This window comes from Salvia hispanica, chromosome 3 (assembly GCF_023119035.1).
Source record: "Salvia hispanica cultivar TCC Black 2014 chromosome 3, UniMelb_Shisp_WGS_1.0, whole genome shotgun sequence".
Taxonomy (NCBI): Eukaryota; Viridiplantae; Streptophyta; class Magnoliopsida; order Lamiales; family Lamiaceae; genus Salvia; species Salvia hispanica.
In genome coordinates this window covers 2,109,305-2,124,459 of record NC_062967.1, presented here as the reverse complement: position 1 = coordinate 2,124,459, position 15,155 = coordinate 2,109,305, and the positions used below count along the sequence as shown (strand labels likewise).

Sequence of the window (15,155 nt, the reverse complement as noted above, 5' to 3'; positions counted from 1 at the left end):
AAACAAGAGCATGCAACCCTCAAGAGGAAGCTTGAGAACTATTTTCAGGTCTTCCTTGTTTTAAGTTTTTGTGTATAGATTTCATTTGTATGTCTACAAACTAAACGCGGTTTTTCCTTTTCGTGATTCAGCTTGCAAGAGAAGCTCGTTAACTCGCCTACGTCAAAGCCACAATGCGGAGGAATGATGGTGATGCCAAATAAGTGAACGTTACTAGTAGAATGAAAAACTGTTGACTATATATGTAAATGTTTGTACTTTCTTAGAATGAAATAACTTTTCACTGAATAAGTAAAATGTTACTATCAGTAGAATGGAAATAACTTTTGACCAGGTGAATACGGATGATCAGTTTCCGTACATTCTCGTGTTTATTTCTCATAGTCATTTTGGAATAAATATCTCATTTTATTTGTAATATTTTTAATAAATGAACTTTTTATCAATTAATTAATTTATAAAAGTAGGATTTAAATTATATTAATTTTTTTACATTTTTTAAAACATGCATCAAGTAAGACATTTATTTTTACAAAGTTCGCTATGAACTTGATACAGATCCTGCTTTCGACGATGAAAAATTTTCTTTCAATTATAGGAGAATGTGGCTCAAGGCATTTTTTGTGAAGGACCAATCTCAACTTACTACAAAAAGGCAGAATAATTGAATAAGAACTATTCCTGATTGAACTGTGAAGAGATGAATCAAGGAAAATAGTTTCAATAATTTCTACATTTAAAAAAGACTAAGACTAAGACTAAGAGTTGTCGATTTCAAAGGAATATATAAATTTCTTATTGCAATTCACCATTCAAGTTTAAATTTTGAAATCTGATTTACGATCACCCCTCGCCCGTGAGTTTGTTGTAGATTTAATGAAGTTATTCCAAAAAAGTGTTAAAAATCATGGCAGAAGTGTGAATATTTTTATTACGGAGTACATGTTTCCTAGGATAGATAATTTATCTAGGGATTGAATTCAATGAACGAAAATGTCCAAACATGCGCACTGTGATTATTTTAAGTAGTATGTTGAAAAACTGCAGAAGGCAACACCATAATGTACTTTACTATAGAGCAAACCAAATTTAAAACGTCTTGCAACATCCCGATCCTACAACAAACCCGACAAAAATGAAGCAATCAAAACCACACAAGGAGGGCCATTAGCAAGTTAGAGAACGAGCTACTGTTAAATCCAGAGTTGCTTTGCCCAGAACAACCCGAGAAATCAAAAAACAAGGAGGTAGAATCACCCGGATATCATGTGTTTCGTATCTGATCCATTATAACCTCACAGATGCACAACATAATATACATTTGCACCGGGATGCGGATAATACCTTATTAAGGAACAAAGTCAATATCCTTGAAGTACTCGTGCTCAAGAGCAGCCCTTGCCGTGATTCTTTTGCTCGGATCTAGGCAGAGCATTTTCTGCAAGAGAGAAACTATACATTAGTTATGCTAACATCACACTATCTTTTAGTATTTGATTATATAAAATGTAGATTGCTAATCTTAACAGATGTAAAAGGAGGTCAAAATTAAATTAAAACTCAAAAACGAATGTAGATCAAATTTCATGCCAGTGATACCCAAAGGCAAACCACTTTAATGAAAAACAAAGTGAAGGATTGAGCAATGTAATCTTCATTTGAAGTTGTAATACTATGTGAAGAAATTAGAAAATTTTCATTAATATTGTTCCAAGCAACTTACACGAAGGAGGTCAAGGCCAGATGAATCGAGATTTGGTACCACGGTTGCCAGATCCTGCAAACAGAGATATCAATTAAAACTTCAATAATCTGATAGTTTCAGAGGAAGGGGCTGAAAATGTAGATGTGTAGACTAATCACCTTGGATGGCCACTTTGGAAATGATGATTTAAAATCGGGCAGGGATGTTACTCCTGGCCATGTGTCTTCAGTTGGGGTGCCCACGACCCTGCATTATGTTAATACAAAGCATAAATAGGTAACTTTGGTATAGAATGAAACTCGGTAGTGGAAGGAAAAGTTGATGATTGTGAACAATGATTTGTTGTTCCAGATGTATCACCTAAAAATTTTGAACAGTTCATCAATTTCAGAGTCCCCAGGAAACAATGCATGCTTGTTTACCATCTCAGCAAATATACAGCCAACTGACCACACATCAACGGGAGTAGAATAGTGTCTCGATCCTAGGAGTATCTCTGGAGCCCTGTACCATAGAGTCACAACCTACAAAAGAGAGAAAATGTATCGGCCAGCTTGTAAGAGATCCTTTCTTGAGTCAGTTTTAAGATGATCATAGACTATTATGTGAAACTTCTGGCCCAATTTTATTTGAGATATACACCCAGTGAAATTGGAAAGGGATAAGGTTGAATAAAGACCAGAATAGAATACTATGAAGCAGTTTTTCAAGATTGGGGTTCTCATGAAGTCTTGTTTTAGAAGATCAGAAACAATTCTCCCAAGTCACAATTACAAACCACGCAATTGAGGCAGTCAAAGGTTTTTTTTTTTGTAGAAAAGCCTGCCATAATAGTATCATATTTTGAAGCATCTACCTCATGTGTAAATGTCCTGACAGGAATACCAAATGCTCTGGCCAGTCCAAAGTCAGCAAGTTTCAGTGAATTGGTACGTCGATCTATCAGCAAGTTTTGAGGTTTCAAGTCTCGGTGAAGTACGCGATGAGAATGACAATAGGCAATTCCACGTAGTATTTGGTACAGAAACGTCTGCAAGAGCGAAGCCAACTTAGTAATAATATTAATTTGCTAGTAAAAGACTATTCAAAACACTGTATGACGTATTATAACTTTATGAAAACATGCACATATTGTTATTTACTTATTTCTATCTAGTCTCAGAGTGAAAATTTTCTTCTATATATATACTTGCATGGTTCAAATTTAATACGGAGTACTCTATTTAAATATAGCAGTCTTCAATAGATAAAAGAAAAGGCAGACTGAAGTGAAGTCAACTCACTTTTATGAGACGAGGATCCTGTGAGAATTCTGGACAAGAATCCATGTGTTTCTTTAAATCCAAGTCCAAATATTCGAATACCAAATACAAACGCTTCTCACTGTGCACCACATCCTGCAACCTGCAACACCAGCATGAGAGATAGTTTAGAGCACAACCCTGGAAATCGGAGATAGCTACATTGTATAATGAAGCAAAAATAAGGTAATCTAGAGTATAATGTCATACGGAAGAAACAGAACTTTCAATGAGGTTATCTAAACCAGATAATGGCATATATGTGCGCATTGAATTCCCTGCTTTCACTTCTTTGTTAGTATATTCTTTTGTGAGAATCTAATTTGCTAAGCAGCCAAACTGTGTTTTCATCATACCTCACAATATTTCCGTGCTGCATCTCTTTTAAAAGAGAAATCTCTCTGATAGCAGTGCTTGGCACCCCCTCATCCTCTTGCTCCAGCCTAATTTTCTTCAGCGCAATGGTTTCATTAGTTACACGATCACGAGCTTTATATACTACTCCATATGTTCCCTCGCCAATCTTCTCCACTTTTTCATACTGCACCACAAATCATAAATGATCAGGACCACAAATAACATAACATTACTAATGCGGAAATTAGTGAGAACGAGAATCACCTGCTCCATCTGTCACCATTGATTTAATTCACCATCAGTTGAGGAAGGACAAAGGAAATGTCAGTACACAATGCACAAGTGTGCGTAACGCAAATAATTCTATAAGAAAGTAGCACATCTCATGGATATTTATACTTGATCAGCAAAGTTTTCTCATAAAAACAGTGTTGAAATCAACTATAGTAGGCAAGATATCTTCATGTTTCCATAAATCACATAGATCCGTGACTTGAAGTCAATTTCAACCATTCAATCACACATAAACCATCATGAAACAAATTCCATATCCAATGTATCTATCTAGCACACAATGCTAGCAAAATAACAAACAGATATGGCATTGATTCGCGTCAAGAGTAAAATTCCGGCATAGAAACTACCGAAGCAGCACAAAAATTACTAAAATCGGCATGCATTCTCTTCATTTCGAGAAAATAAAGCAAAATTAAAGCAGCTACACAGATCAACCGCAAATCAATACTCGATTCAGTAAAAAGCAACCGATTGGTATGAGTCACCGTCGCATCCACAAATTCACCGGTTAATATACACGAACAAGATCAATCAAAGCTAATCAGTCAAAGCAAGTAAATAAAAAATAAAAAAACACACACGAGCATTAAAAAATCAGATGATGCGAGAAAAAAACACGGTTAACTTAGTTGCATTTTGATTAAATGCAAAAGCAAGCAGAAAAAAACTTCATAAATCATGGCGTGTTTACGTACCAGAGATCGGTGAATTGCAGAGCGAGAGAGAAATGGAGCAAGTAAAAAGGGAGGGAATGGACTTAGTTTACTGCAGTTTACCCTCGCCTGAGCTTTTATATAGGGTTGGCTAAGCTTTGAATTAATTTTTCTCCTCCATTTTACTGTGCATCCATTGGTTGAACGTTTTGACCAAAGGGTAAGTCAGGTCACTTTCTTTGCTTTTACTTTTTCTTTTTCTTTCTTTTTAGCAAATATATTTACTAATTATTTTCATACCTATATAGTTATTTGAGAAAAAAGTAATCACACAGTATGCTATATTCCAATACTTGTGGGATTATAAATGAATATCTACATTATTAATATTGTTAACAATTTTTATCATATCAATCATATTTTCGATAATTAAATTGATTGCTGGGTAGGTTAATAATTTATGTGTGGAATGATATTGCTATGGAGTAGGAGTACTATATAAATTCGTTCACGAAAATAGTGGACGACATAATTTCATAGAAATTTTGATAAAGTAAGAGAGATGAAGAGGAAAAAACAAAATCTATTTTATTATAAATAAAAATACTAATTCGTTGGATAAACCAAAAAGTAAAAGTAAGACTATTTTTATCGACGAAAATATTTTATACTGGTTTAGTTTATGTTATTCTTCTGACTTCTATGCTTATAAATCATTCTCTGCTATTTGCATGTGATTTTCTGCAAAGTAAATTTATCCAATTAAAGTTTCCTCCACCAAATTTCTAATATGGGTATTCAATAAATATATTTTCTTTTTGGTAATTATCAAGGATTTATACCCAAAAGTAGGGATCGTTCCTCTCATAACTAAGGACGGACGAGTCACGTGTCACTCGATCACCCTACTTAAATTGGTACTCAATAAATTTTTAATAAACTTAAAATCATTAACTAGTAGTAGTATCAATTACTCCTTAAAACAAGATCAAGCCCACACAAGGCCCATGACAGGAAATGTCAGTGTTTTGACCAAAGAGTCAAAGACTTAAATTTTTTTATCCAAAAAACAAAGCAATATTCTCAATCTCCAATGTCAATTATAGTTTTATTGTAATTATTGATATACAATTATTTGATATAGAAAAAAATCAAAATCTGGAAAATGCTATGTAAGGTTGTTGTCCTTGTAAATAAGTTGGACCATTAATTAAATTTATGGTCCAAGTATAAATGAAGGCAAAAACGACGTTTCCAACTATTTCCCATGATTCGTTCTTTTTCCCTTTTCTCTCTTTTTTCTCTTTTTCCATTTTAAATATATTTATTTTCTGTTTCCATTATCAATAGACTTATATTCTTTTATATTGAAATGCTATTTGTATTTAAGAATCGATTAGTATGATCGTCTACACTTATTCGTACACTTGTAATTTCTACAACTCTATTGGCCTTGTATATTATATGTAGCATACACCAATACCTTGGCCACTTCGGTTTTCCTTGTATATCATAAGTAGCAACCATAGCATGTATTTGAAGGCTGTTTCATGGACGCCAAGGAATATTTTATGTGATAGACCAATTTCATATCCACTATACTATCTATTTAAGGCTGTATCCATCGACTTCCAGTACCCACTAGCAAGTCGTTCATGCACTTATGAAACTCTAACATACATTTATTTTAATCACAACGACTGTTGGCAGAAGATCTTCTCTGCATGTAGTTGTCGTTAAGCTAACTACCGGCCAGAGAAAAAAATATTAGTTGTATTAGAGTTGAACTATTTTTGTAATTTTATAGACAATTATTTAATAATGGCTAAAAACAATTTTCGCTATTCGAATAAAATAATAATTATACTTACTCCTATCTACATTATTATTGCTTTTGCTTTACTATTTATCCACTTTAACTATTTATTGTATATATTTTTTAAAAAAAGTGACTCAACTTTCTTGTCATGAATAAAATAAAATAATAACTTTATGCACAGACGGATCCAACTACTAGTTAGCATGAGCAAATATCCCACCTCAAATTTCATCACATATCCCACCTCAAATTTCTCACTAATTGCCCTTCTTAAATCTCTTAAATTTTGTCTATATATGTATATTTTTGCCCCTCTTCATATAAATTCCTGGATCCGTCTCTGATTTTATGGGAATTGAATCGTATTTTAGAATTATATTATTTAAATTGACAAAATATATTGAGATTTCGATGCAAGTAATTGCACTGTCCTTAAAAAGACAGGTCGTTCCTTAAAAAGATTTGAGGAATTAAATATAGTCATACTTTGTCATTGTATTTTGGATTTGGTAGAAGTAATTTATAATTATTCTTCAACAGTAATTTACATAGTAGTTCTTCCTTTCCTTTTTATTTTGAAAGATTTTCCTATTGGATTCTGGTTGCTAATTTTTATGTGAATAATTTATGTTTCAATCTCATTATTTTTAAATAAAATTTTTAAATAAAAAATCACAATTTATTAATTATTGCAGTTTTTCCAATGGTAAAAATTGAAACTAATAGTTTGACATAGAACCTCGTCATTCTATTTTGAGTTTTAAGTTAAAAAAGTGTTGATTTATCTGAGATGAAATGAATTTATTGTCAGATTAATTTTCATTTTATTATAGTGGAATAATTTCAAATAAATTAAAAATATTAGTATGATTTAAAGATTATAAGATTAATTACAACAAGTTTGTGATTTACTCCAAATGATTATTATTATCAATATATTTTTTCAATCTCATAAAAAGCCCATTATCATCCAAAGTTGAGGCCCAATAACGAAAAGACTACCAATTCTCTCTCTAAAACTTCTCACACCACCACCGGCGTTCCTCTCCAGATTTCTCAAAAACCCCCGTCGCGCTGCCGCCTGAGGTAAATCGCCAATTCAATTCTCCCTGTTTCTTCGGAGCGATCGGTGCAAAATCTATATTTTATTCTTTGATCTTCGGTTTTGTTTTTGTTTTTCCGTTCCAAATCAAATTAATAAGATGTGGTGAATAATTGATTGGAGTATCACGCCGTCGATATTTATAGATTACTTTATGACGTAGTTGAGGAGATTCAGAACTGAACGGGAATATAATTCGCCTGTCTTGATTGATCTGTAATTGTGTGTAACTCGATTTTTTGCGAGAGTTGATTCTGATAGAGGAATTGTGAAAAGTTCAGAATTGACATGCATTGATCAGTTTACTGTGCTCATTGATGCAAATTTTAGGGATTACTTTATCGTATATTGAATTGATTTACTTTTCTCTTATTTTAGGACAAAATTATGGATGCCGATTTGCAGAATATTAAGAAATGGGTGATCTTGTATCCAATTTACATAAATTCGAAGAAAACCCTAGCCGAGGGGCGGAGAATTAATGCCAGCAAAGCTTGTGAAAATCCTACATGTGCCGAGGTTTATGATTGCTGCACTCACCTGAAAATCCCCTGTGTGATTGAGGTATGCTCCTCTGATTAGTTTCTTGTTGTTGTTAGTTTATCTTTTGATATATAGTAAATTGGATTGGTTTGATTGGATTTTACTTTCACATCAGACTGAGAAGGCATACCCTCGAGATTTTATGCAAAGAGGTAGAGTGAGAGTGATGTTGAAAAAGGCAGATGGTAGCTTCTCTAATCCAGCTATTACTTCGAGTAAGTAGTCCCCTCTGGTCTTGTTGTGTGTTTGCAGCATTTTTTTTACCTTTGCTATGGTGTTTTCCGTCTAATTTGGAATTTGGGATGATTGTCTTTTTGTATTTCGATTTCATTTGTCTGTGGTTGATGATAGCATGGTAAAGGTCTATGATATCTTATGAGATTGGTACAGTGTATTAGAGTAGGGGGTTGTTGCCTGAGGAGTAATTTTTCTGGCGGCCATATTAAAGGGAAGTCGGGAATTTTTCTTATTGGTGTGTCACTAACTCACTTGTCACGGGCATGCTCTCCACCGTGTTGCTCTGCACAGCATGGTTAATTGTATTCACTTACATTTGAAACACAAAATCTCTTATTGAAAGTGCTTCATTAAGTATTCATGAAAGGAATCAGGCAGACAATGAAAAGGATGTTAGGCACATTTACAGTAACAGTTTTCTATAACAATGAATTGTGTTTCGAGGATATGTGGTTGCCTATTTAGAGAATCATCTCAGTGAAGGACATAAGTATCTAAACGGGTTGTTTTATTGATCTGCACCACCATGGCTGTCTGGGTACTTTTTCGACTAGTAAAATTGACAAACCATTTTTTTTTCATATCTCAAAGTAGTTGTTTCAAGTTTTCAACACAATTTCAAAGCAATTTTTAATGCAAAAACAGTTTCTTCCCTTTGTGCTTGCTTATTGAATAGAAGAGAGGTGTTTGTTCTTACTCTCGTTCCTGTTCCACCACTGTTTTCTGGAGTAACTTGTCCTAGGCTTTCGTCTAGTGGAATTTTGAAGAAATTCCTCTTATTATGTCATTGTTATGTGTGTTTTCTGTCATGATGATTGGTTACTCGCATTAATACCATGAGCTCTGTCCTGGACTTGCTAATTCGATCTCCTGCTGTGTTTCAGGGAAGCAACTAATGCTTCAAGTTGCAGAGCTGGTTCCTCGACATCCGGGTCGAACGAAGAAACAGGAGGCTGCCTCATCAGCTGCAGCCGGCTCTTCTAAATCTGGAAAGGGTGGAAAGAAGAAGCGGTAGAACATAGTGTGGCTCTGCACACTTCCCATGCTGTGTTGTGAGACATTTTTGGAGATGGTGTTGTACTTCTTAATGGTGGATTGTTCAAATGTCAATTTGTAGCTGCTCTAACTAAATTACTATTGTTTATTGTACTACATTTTTGGTTGAAAAAAATAATTATAATAATCAGTAGTTAAAAATTATAGGCGAAGCCCAAATCCAAAACTAAAACTGTGAAGCCCAAATCCAAATTATAAACTCTCTCTCTCTCTCCTCTCGAAATCTCTGTCACCGGCTTTCCCCTAAACCCTTCACCCTTGAAGTGTCGTCCAAAACCCCACCAAACGACGCATTCTGAGGTAAATTCTACTTGATTCCCAGCTCTTTCTTTCTTCTTTTCCTGTTTTGGCTGTTGAATTCATCGCCGCTCAATATACGAATGCATTATTTTCTCGTTTATGATGTTTTGTTTATTTTTAGCTATAGTTCTCCCATTAACCTATCGGATAATTAATTGGTGGACTGAAATTTTTGTGATATCAAATACTATGTTAGATTTCTTCACTCCAAAATATTCGGATTTGATTTTGCTGATCTCCATTTTTAGTTGTTTTTTCAGCTCGTTGTGATTTTTTAAAATTGTTGAAATATTTTGAATGAAACGAATAGTTCTTTCAATGTCTGGAATTTAGCGAAATGTATGTGTTGTTTTGTTTAGGGATTCACTGAATTGATAATCAATTGAGTTTTTAGTCAAGTTTTTTATTACTATGTTGTGTGCGTGTGTTGTGATGAATGAATTTTTATGGAAAAGTAGCTTGATCTTTCTTGTGTGGAATTGATAATTACACATTATATAATCATTCAAACGAGCATATACGTTTTGCTTTTGAAGTGGGCTAATTCGTGTTAATTATAGGGGAGGCGATCGAGATAATTTGATTTGCCGGAAACAAGTGTTAGGAATATTGTTGTACGTTTTATCTTGTTGGCTTGCCGGAATTGATCTATGGGCACTCCGGAAACATCTAGAGAGCCTTGCCCGGATCGTATCCTTGATGACGTAGGTGGAGCTTTTGGGATGGGGGCTGTTGGTGGTGCAGCCTTCCATTTCTTGAAAGGTACCTATAACTCTCCCAAAGGTGAGCGTCTGATCGGGGGTTCTCAAGCAGTTCGCATGAATGCCCCTCGTGTTGGTGGGAGTTTTGCAGTGTGGGGTGGGCTCTTTTCCACCTTTGACTGTACCATGGTGTACCTGCGGCAGAAAGAGGATCCATGGAACTCGATCATAGCAGGTGCAGCAACGGGAGGCTTTCTGCAGATGCGTCAGGGAATGGGTGCTGCTTCTCGGTCAGCATTGTTTGGTGGCGTTTTACTTGCTTTGATTGAGGGAGCTGGGATAATGTTGAACAAAGTGATGAGTGCACCACAAAACTTACCTCCCATGGAGGATCCCGTTCCAAACGTGACTGGTATGCCTGGATATCCCGGTCAAATGCCTGGTCAGCCTCCAGTTAGTGTTGACAGCATGGGTGCAGGATCTTCTTCTTCCTCATCGCCGACGCCATCTTCTTCGTCATGGTTTGGAGGCCTATTTGGTCAGAAGGAAGAGGCAGCGCCGGGTGATGGAAGTAAGACGAAGGTGTTGGAGAGCTTTGATGCGCCAACTCCTCCAACGTTCGAGTACAAATGATGAAGGGAATATTTGGTAAGTGAGGTACTATCATGATTTTCATTTAGCATCTATTACATGTAACTGTTGATTGATTGGTTCTGATCTGGCATTGTTAATTAGTCACGTTTTTGGGATCCAATACTGGATTTGTTTGATATAGGCTTTTGTTAAGCTGCATATTCAGTTTTGTTTTTTCAAATTTGATTAAATTTATGTTTAAGTATCACTTCATTTATCGGTAAGACCTTCTGGCATGCCTTAGATTTGTTGCATATATTATAGCCATGAGATGAGATAGTGATGAGCTTTGATTCTTTGAAAATCTGAAATCCCCACTAAATTAGATTCAGTATGAATGCTATCCAGTATCCACTTATTATGATGTCTCTTCAATTTTTGTACCTTATTGTCGTGTCTTTGGAACATCCGTATTATGGCATTGTGAGACACCCACACAGCCACACCATCACACACACTTTATTAAATGTAAAACAACCGAAATGCTATCTATTAAAATGGATGTTTCAAGAATGATTCCTGGTGAAAAAACTCATGTCTTAGGAAGATGACTTAACAGAAGGCATAAACCAAGCTCACTCATAACTAAGTGTTTTGGCTTAACAGCTCCTTCATCAGCTATGGCTACAGAAGCTATTGTTTTGGGTTGAGAAACTCGTGTTCAGCGGTTTGAGTTCGAATTGTATTAAAAATTTTAGGACTGAAAAAACCATTATTTCCATTGCAAATGATGTTAAGTATTCAATTTCAAACACTCTTATGTTTTTCTTATATGATGCTATTGTGACATAGCTTGATCTTCTTGTGTCTCTGCAGGATTATCCGCTGATGGTAGTCGGGTTTCAGCATTGTGATCCACGCACGGTCGGAGATTGATGATAAGAGCACTTGAAACTTGTAATAAAAGCAGCTTCATCTGTCTTTTTGGTTTTTTTTTGATAAATCTTGATACGTCTCTGTCTGTATTTTGAATCTAAAATGTGCTTGCTAGCTCAGGAACTCGACACTTTAATATATCTAACATAATATATTTCAATTAGACATATGTTTTGATCTTATAACAAGGAATTTTTAGGTCATGATCAAACTTTTTTTGTTTCCCAGATTTATTCAGCCAATTATTGTACTACCATTTCTTTCCTTTCACCCTTCCCTTGGAAAACTTGTCTTTTTAAGTACCTTGAGTTACATAACAATATCATTAAAATGTTGTTAAATTGATTAATTTTATCCACATGCATCCATTGGCATTGTTTACTTCTTTTAGACCAGCAAATGCAGATTGCATTATTTTGAAGAATCTTGTTACAAAGTCAAGTAAAAGGAAATCTTAACAGAATTTGGTATTGTTCAGTATTATTTCATTTATATTGGACTTTTTTTTTGTATATAAAATCAACCCAAGAAAGTGCAATTATTTTTATCTTATCAAGGGAAGTAAATGCTCTTTAGACATGTCATCAACAATTTATTCGTAACCTAAATATTTGGGTTTGAAGTTTAGGTGGGAAAGGCATCACTTTTTTCTTCAATTCAGTGTTCATGAGTGTCTATTCAAAAGCAAATAATTACCATGATAAAGATGATATAATTGCTACAAATTCTCTTCAACTTGTAATTACTTTTCTCCGACTATCGGAATCTCCTATTTATGTAGGATATTTTAAGAAGTGAATATCGTAGCAAGGTCGGGGAAAAGAACCGGAAATGTAATTCCTTATTTCACGATTACAAGAATTTTTTTGATTAAGGGTCTAAGACCGTAGTTTCGGAAAAATAATTTTTTTTTCTCTTTCATTTTGGGAGAAATACGATCGGAAGGAGTTAATTCAAACACTAGGCACGAAGAAGTTGTGAAGGATTGTGACTGTAATTGTACAAATTTGAAGAGTCTCATCAACTTTTAATTGGTCAATTGCTACTAGTATATATTTATAGGAAGAAAGCTCGAAAATTAGCCCTTTTGAGGTTGATGGCAAATATTATAAGGTATGATACTTATCGAAAGGAAATCATAGGAGATCGTATCATTGCTTATTCTCCATTTACAAGATTATACATCATTGCGTTCTTGCTTTATGTAGCTCTAATATAAACCATCCAAATTAATATATAAAATTTGAAAAAGAAAAATTTCTACTGAGTAAGACGATTTCTCTTTAATCAATAGTAGTTCTAGATTGGAGGGTTCCAAATTTCCAATCATGACCACTACATGATAAATGAAAATATTATTGATCCTCTTTTGAAAAAAAACCCACAACTAGTACAAATTTTTTCGGTCAAATAAATCATTTGTTAAACATAGTTTTATGGAGTAATAAGATTTAATAATCTGTCGGTTTCTCATCATAACATATTGAGCTGAAACTAATCTCCAACAATTTATATCAATATGTACAGAAGAAGAAAAAAACAAATGTACTAATAAACTAAGCTAAAGATTAATTTATCCAGAATATGAATTTTAATCCTCAAGATGCATATTACCATTCAAAATGAGCATTTATTTCACCATTTTTCTTGAAAATGGGTACATCGATAATTTAAAATCTCTTTTCACTTTAAAAATAAAGAAATGATTCTCCATTTCAGCATTAAAGACAATGTGCGCTTTACACTTGTCTCAACTTTCACTGCAGTCTGAAATTATCATCAATCTTGATAACACATGAACTACAATTGTTTTTAAAATTTTCCAAAATTCCCCTTTTTTAAAAAGAAAATAAAGTAAATTTTAAAAAACCCCACCTCTTCATCTTTTTTCCCTTTATTCAGATTTGCTCAATATCTACTTTTTCATTATTTTATTGGGATTATGGAATAGTATTATACAGTATATTTGGTGCATGCAGGTCTATAAAATCTGCATTTTTAGTGTTCTTGTTTCAAAATTTCTAGCAACTGCAAGAGCATATTAACTCTAATAAAAAATCTAAGTTACTTATTTTAGTGCAAGAGTAAGAGTTAATAATGCAGGGATTTGGAGACCAGATTTTTAGCTCTGAATCTGGTTTGGAAATTCAGAAACTTGGAAATGATGAGTTTGATGATGATGGGAAACCTAAGAGAACAGGTAAAAACACTACTATAAAATCATTTCAATTTGAAAAATTGTTTGCTTGAACTATTTTCATGGAGTAAGGAAGAGTGAGAATAGTTGAAATATTGGTGTCTGTCACTCTTTTATCTCTGTTTTGAGTTTATGGTGTTGTTAATTTCTTCATGTATTGGCTTAATGCACATTACTAAATCACTTCATCTAAAAAATATGTGTACATATTAATACATCTAACACTATGTTTGCATATGCATTATTACATAACACTTGAACTTACATATTTGTGCACAGATTATTACATCCAAAATCATGTTTATATATGCATCATAAACAGCAGCTGAAATAACATACATTTGTGTTGTCGAAATAGGAAACGTTTGGACTGCAAGTGCACATATTATTACAGCAATCATAGGCTCTGGAGTTCTCTCACTAGCATGGGGAGTTGCACAGCTTGGATGGATTGCCGGTGTTGCGACTCTTGTCCTTTTCTCCGGCATCACATTATATACGGGCAGCCTCCTCGCAGATTGCTATCGATCCCCAGTTACTGGAAAACGCAACTATACTTACAAGGAAGTTGTCAAGAACAACCTTGGTAATAAATTTCTTGTTTCCTTTTGAGACATCTCTAACTTACATAACACTTGAAATTACATGTATACTTGTGTTGTCTAAATAGGATTTATTTGGTTCATCTTGAAACTTTTCTGAAGTTACATTATTTTTACTCGATTTTTTAGGTCAAGTGATGTATATGTTTTGTGCAACGGTTCAATATGTGAACTTAACCGGGATGGTGATCGGATACACCATCACAGCATCGATAAGTATGGCGTAAGTATGATGAAAAATTTGTCGAAAATCTGTCATGAGACGGTGCTGATCTTCGTTATAACTTATGAGATGATCTTTGTTATGGTTTGGTGTTCTTCAGTGCAATCCAGAAGTCGGATTGCTTCCATAGCCGAGGCCACGAGGTTTCATGCAGTGTTTCTCACAATCCATATATGATAGGATTGGGAGTTCTCGAGATTTTCCTGTCTCAAATCCCCAACTTCCACAAGCTGTCGATGCTCTCTGTCGTTGCAGCCATCATGTCTTTTGCATACTCGTCTATAGGCGTAGGGCTCGCCTTTGCAAAAGTTGTTTCAGGTTATGAATGGATCCCTTTTCTGTGAACTCTGTTTTCTAGTGGTTGATTGGCCTAAATGACCTTGAAATATTGATTTTGATAGTTTAATTGATCAACGACTCATTTATTTGAAAAATCTGCGTTAGTAACATGGTTCTTGGCTCGAGCAGGGGACGGGGGAAGAACCTCGCTCACGGGTGTAGAGATCGGAGCCGGTCTAACAGCAGCTGAGAAGATTTGGAGAATGTTTAGAGC

General features: G+C 34.5%; 4 protein-coding genes and 1 long non-coding RNA gene across 7 annotated transcripts in view; 4 read left to right on the top strand and 1 right to left on the bottom strand.

Annotated features, from left to right (window-relative positions):
- On the top strand, nucleotides 1-362 carry LOC125210588. The gene is made up of 2 exons (XR_007174378.1): nucleotides 1-48; nucleotides 132-362. It is a non-coding gene; the product is annotated as an uncharacterized LOC125210588 (long non-coding RNA).
- Nucleotides 363-1,046: 684 nt separating this feature from the next.
- On the bottom strand, nucleotides 1,047-4,474 carry LOC125212484 (cell division control protein 2 homolog A-like). Of its 2 annotated transcripts, XM_048112673.1 has the most exons (10): nucleotides 4,356-4,474; nucleotides 3,628-3,636; nucleotides 3,363-3,547; nucleotides 2,989-3,109; nucleotides 2,562-2,735; nucleotides 2,066-2,229; nucleotides 1,864-1,951; nucleotides 1,724-1,777; nucleotides 1,345-1,438; nucleotides 1,047-1,115 (listed from the first exon to the last, which is right to left on the bottom strand). In XM_048112673.1, exons 2-9 carry the CDS (start codon nucleotides 3,634-3,636, stop codon nucleotides 1,349-1,351), a joined length of 885 nt encoding a protein of 294 aa, XP_047968630.1. In that variant the 5' UTR covers nucleotides 4,356-4,474; the 3' UTR covers nucleotides 1,047-1,115; nucleotides 1,345-1,348. The 2 variants fall into 2 exon arrangements, with proteins under 2 accessions (XP_047968630.1, XP_047968629.1); XM_048112672.1 differs by having other exon boundaries at nucleotides 1,047-1,438.
- Nucleotides 4,475-7,095: 2,621 nt separating this feature from the next.
- On the top strand, nucleotides 7,096-9,192 carry LOC125212485 (signal recognition particle 19 kDa protein). Its single transcript, XM_048112674.1, has 4 exons — nucleotides 7,096-7,218; nucleotides 7,613-7,798; nucleotides 7,893-7,992; nucleotides 8,899-9,192. Exons 2-4 carry the CDS (start codon nucleotides 7,622-7,624, stop codon nucleotides 9,027-9,029), a joined length of 408 nt encoding a protein of 135 aa, XP_047968631.1. The 5' UTR covers nucleotides 7,096-7,218; nucleotides 7,613-7,621; the 3' UTR covers nucleotides 9,030-9,192.
- A 30-nt stretch (nucleotides 9,193-9,222) lies between these two features.
- Nucleotides 9,223-11,743, top strand: LOC125212482 (mitochondrial import inner membrane translocase subunit TIM17-2-like). Of its 2 annotated transcripts, none has more exons than XM_048112670.1 (3): nucleotides 9,223-9,370; nucleotides 9,931-10,719; nucleotides 11,521-11,743. In XM_048112670.1, the coding sequence occupies exon 2, from the start codon at nucleotides 10,021-10,023 to the stop codon at nucleotides 10,702-10,704; it is 684 nt and encodes a 227-aa protein (XP_047968627.1). In that variant the 5' UTR covers nucleotides 9,223-9,370; nucleotides 9,931-10,020; the 3' UTR covers nucleotides 10,705-10,719; nucleotides 11,521-11,743. The 2 variants fall into 2 exon arrangements, with proteins under 2 accessions (XP_047968627.1, XP_047968628.1); XM_048112671.1 differs by having other exon boundaries at nucleotides 9,931-10,728.
- A 1,864-nt stretch (nucleotides 11,744-13,607) lies between these two features.
- Nucleotides 13,608-15,155, top strand: part of LOC125214820 (amino acid permease 8-like) — a 1,683-nt gene continuing 135 nt past the window's right edge. Inside the window, exons 1-5 of the mRNA XM_048115984.1 lie at nucleotides 13,608-13,780; nucleotides 14,136-14,363; nucleotides 14,509-14,602; nucleotides 14,703-14,920; nucleotides 15,071-15,153. Of these exons, the coding sequence (XP_047971941.1) occupies nucleotides 13,678-13,780; nucleotides 14,136-14,363; nucleotides 14,509-14,602; nucleotides 14,703-14,920; nucleotides 15,071-15,153 (726 nt within the window). The 5' untranslated portion in view covers nucleotides 13,608-13,677. The remainder of the gene's footprint in view (nucleotides 13,781-14,135; nucleotides 14,364-14,508; nucleotides 14,603-14,702; nucleotides 14,921-15,070; nucleotides 15,154-15,155) is intronic.

Coding starts and splice junctions, on each gene's coding strand:
- LOC125212484 (XM_048112672.1), bottom strand. Junction 1,952..2,065: donor GAACTGTTCAAAATTTTTAG/GTGATACATCTG, acceptor AACATAATGCAG/GGTCGTGGGCACCCCAACTG. Junction 1,778..1,863: donor TTCCAAAGTGGCCATCCAAG/GTGATTAGTCTA, acceptor CTCTGTTTGCAG/GATCTGGCAACCGTGGTACC.
- LOC125212485 (XM_048112674.1), top strand. CDS start 7,622: ATGGATGCCGATTTGCAGAATATTAAGAAATGGGTGATCTTGTATCCA. Junction 7,799..7,892: donor AAATCCCCTGTGTGATTGAG/GTATGCTCCTCT, acceptor CTTTCACATCAG/ACTGAGAAGGCATACCCTCG. Junction 7,993..8,898: donor TAATCCAGCTATTACTTCGA/GTAAGTAGTCCC, acceptor GCTGTGTTTCAG/GGAAGCAACTAATGCTTCAA.
- LOC125212482 (XM_048112670.1), top strand. CDS start 10,021: ATGGGCACTCCGGAAACATCTAGAGAGCCTTGCCCGGATCGTATCCTT.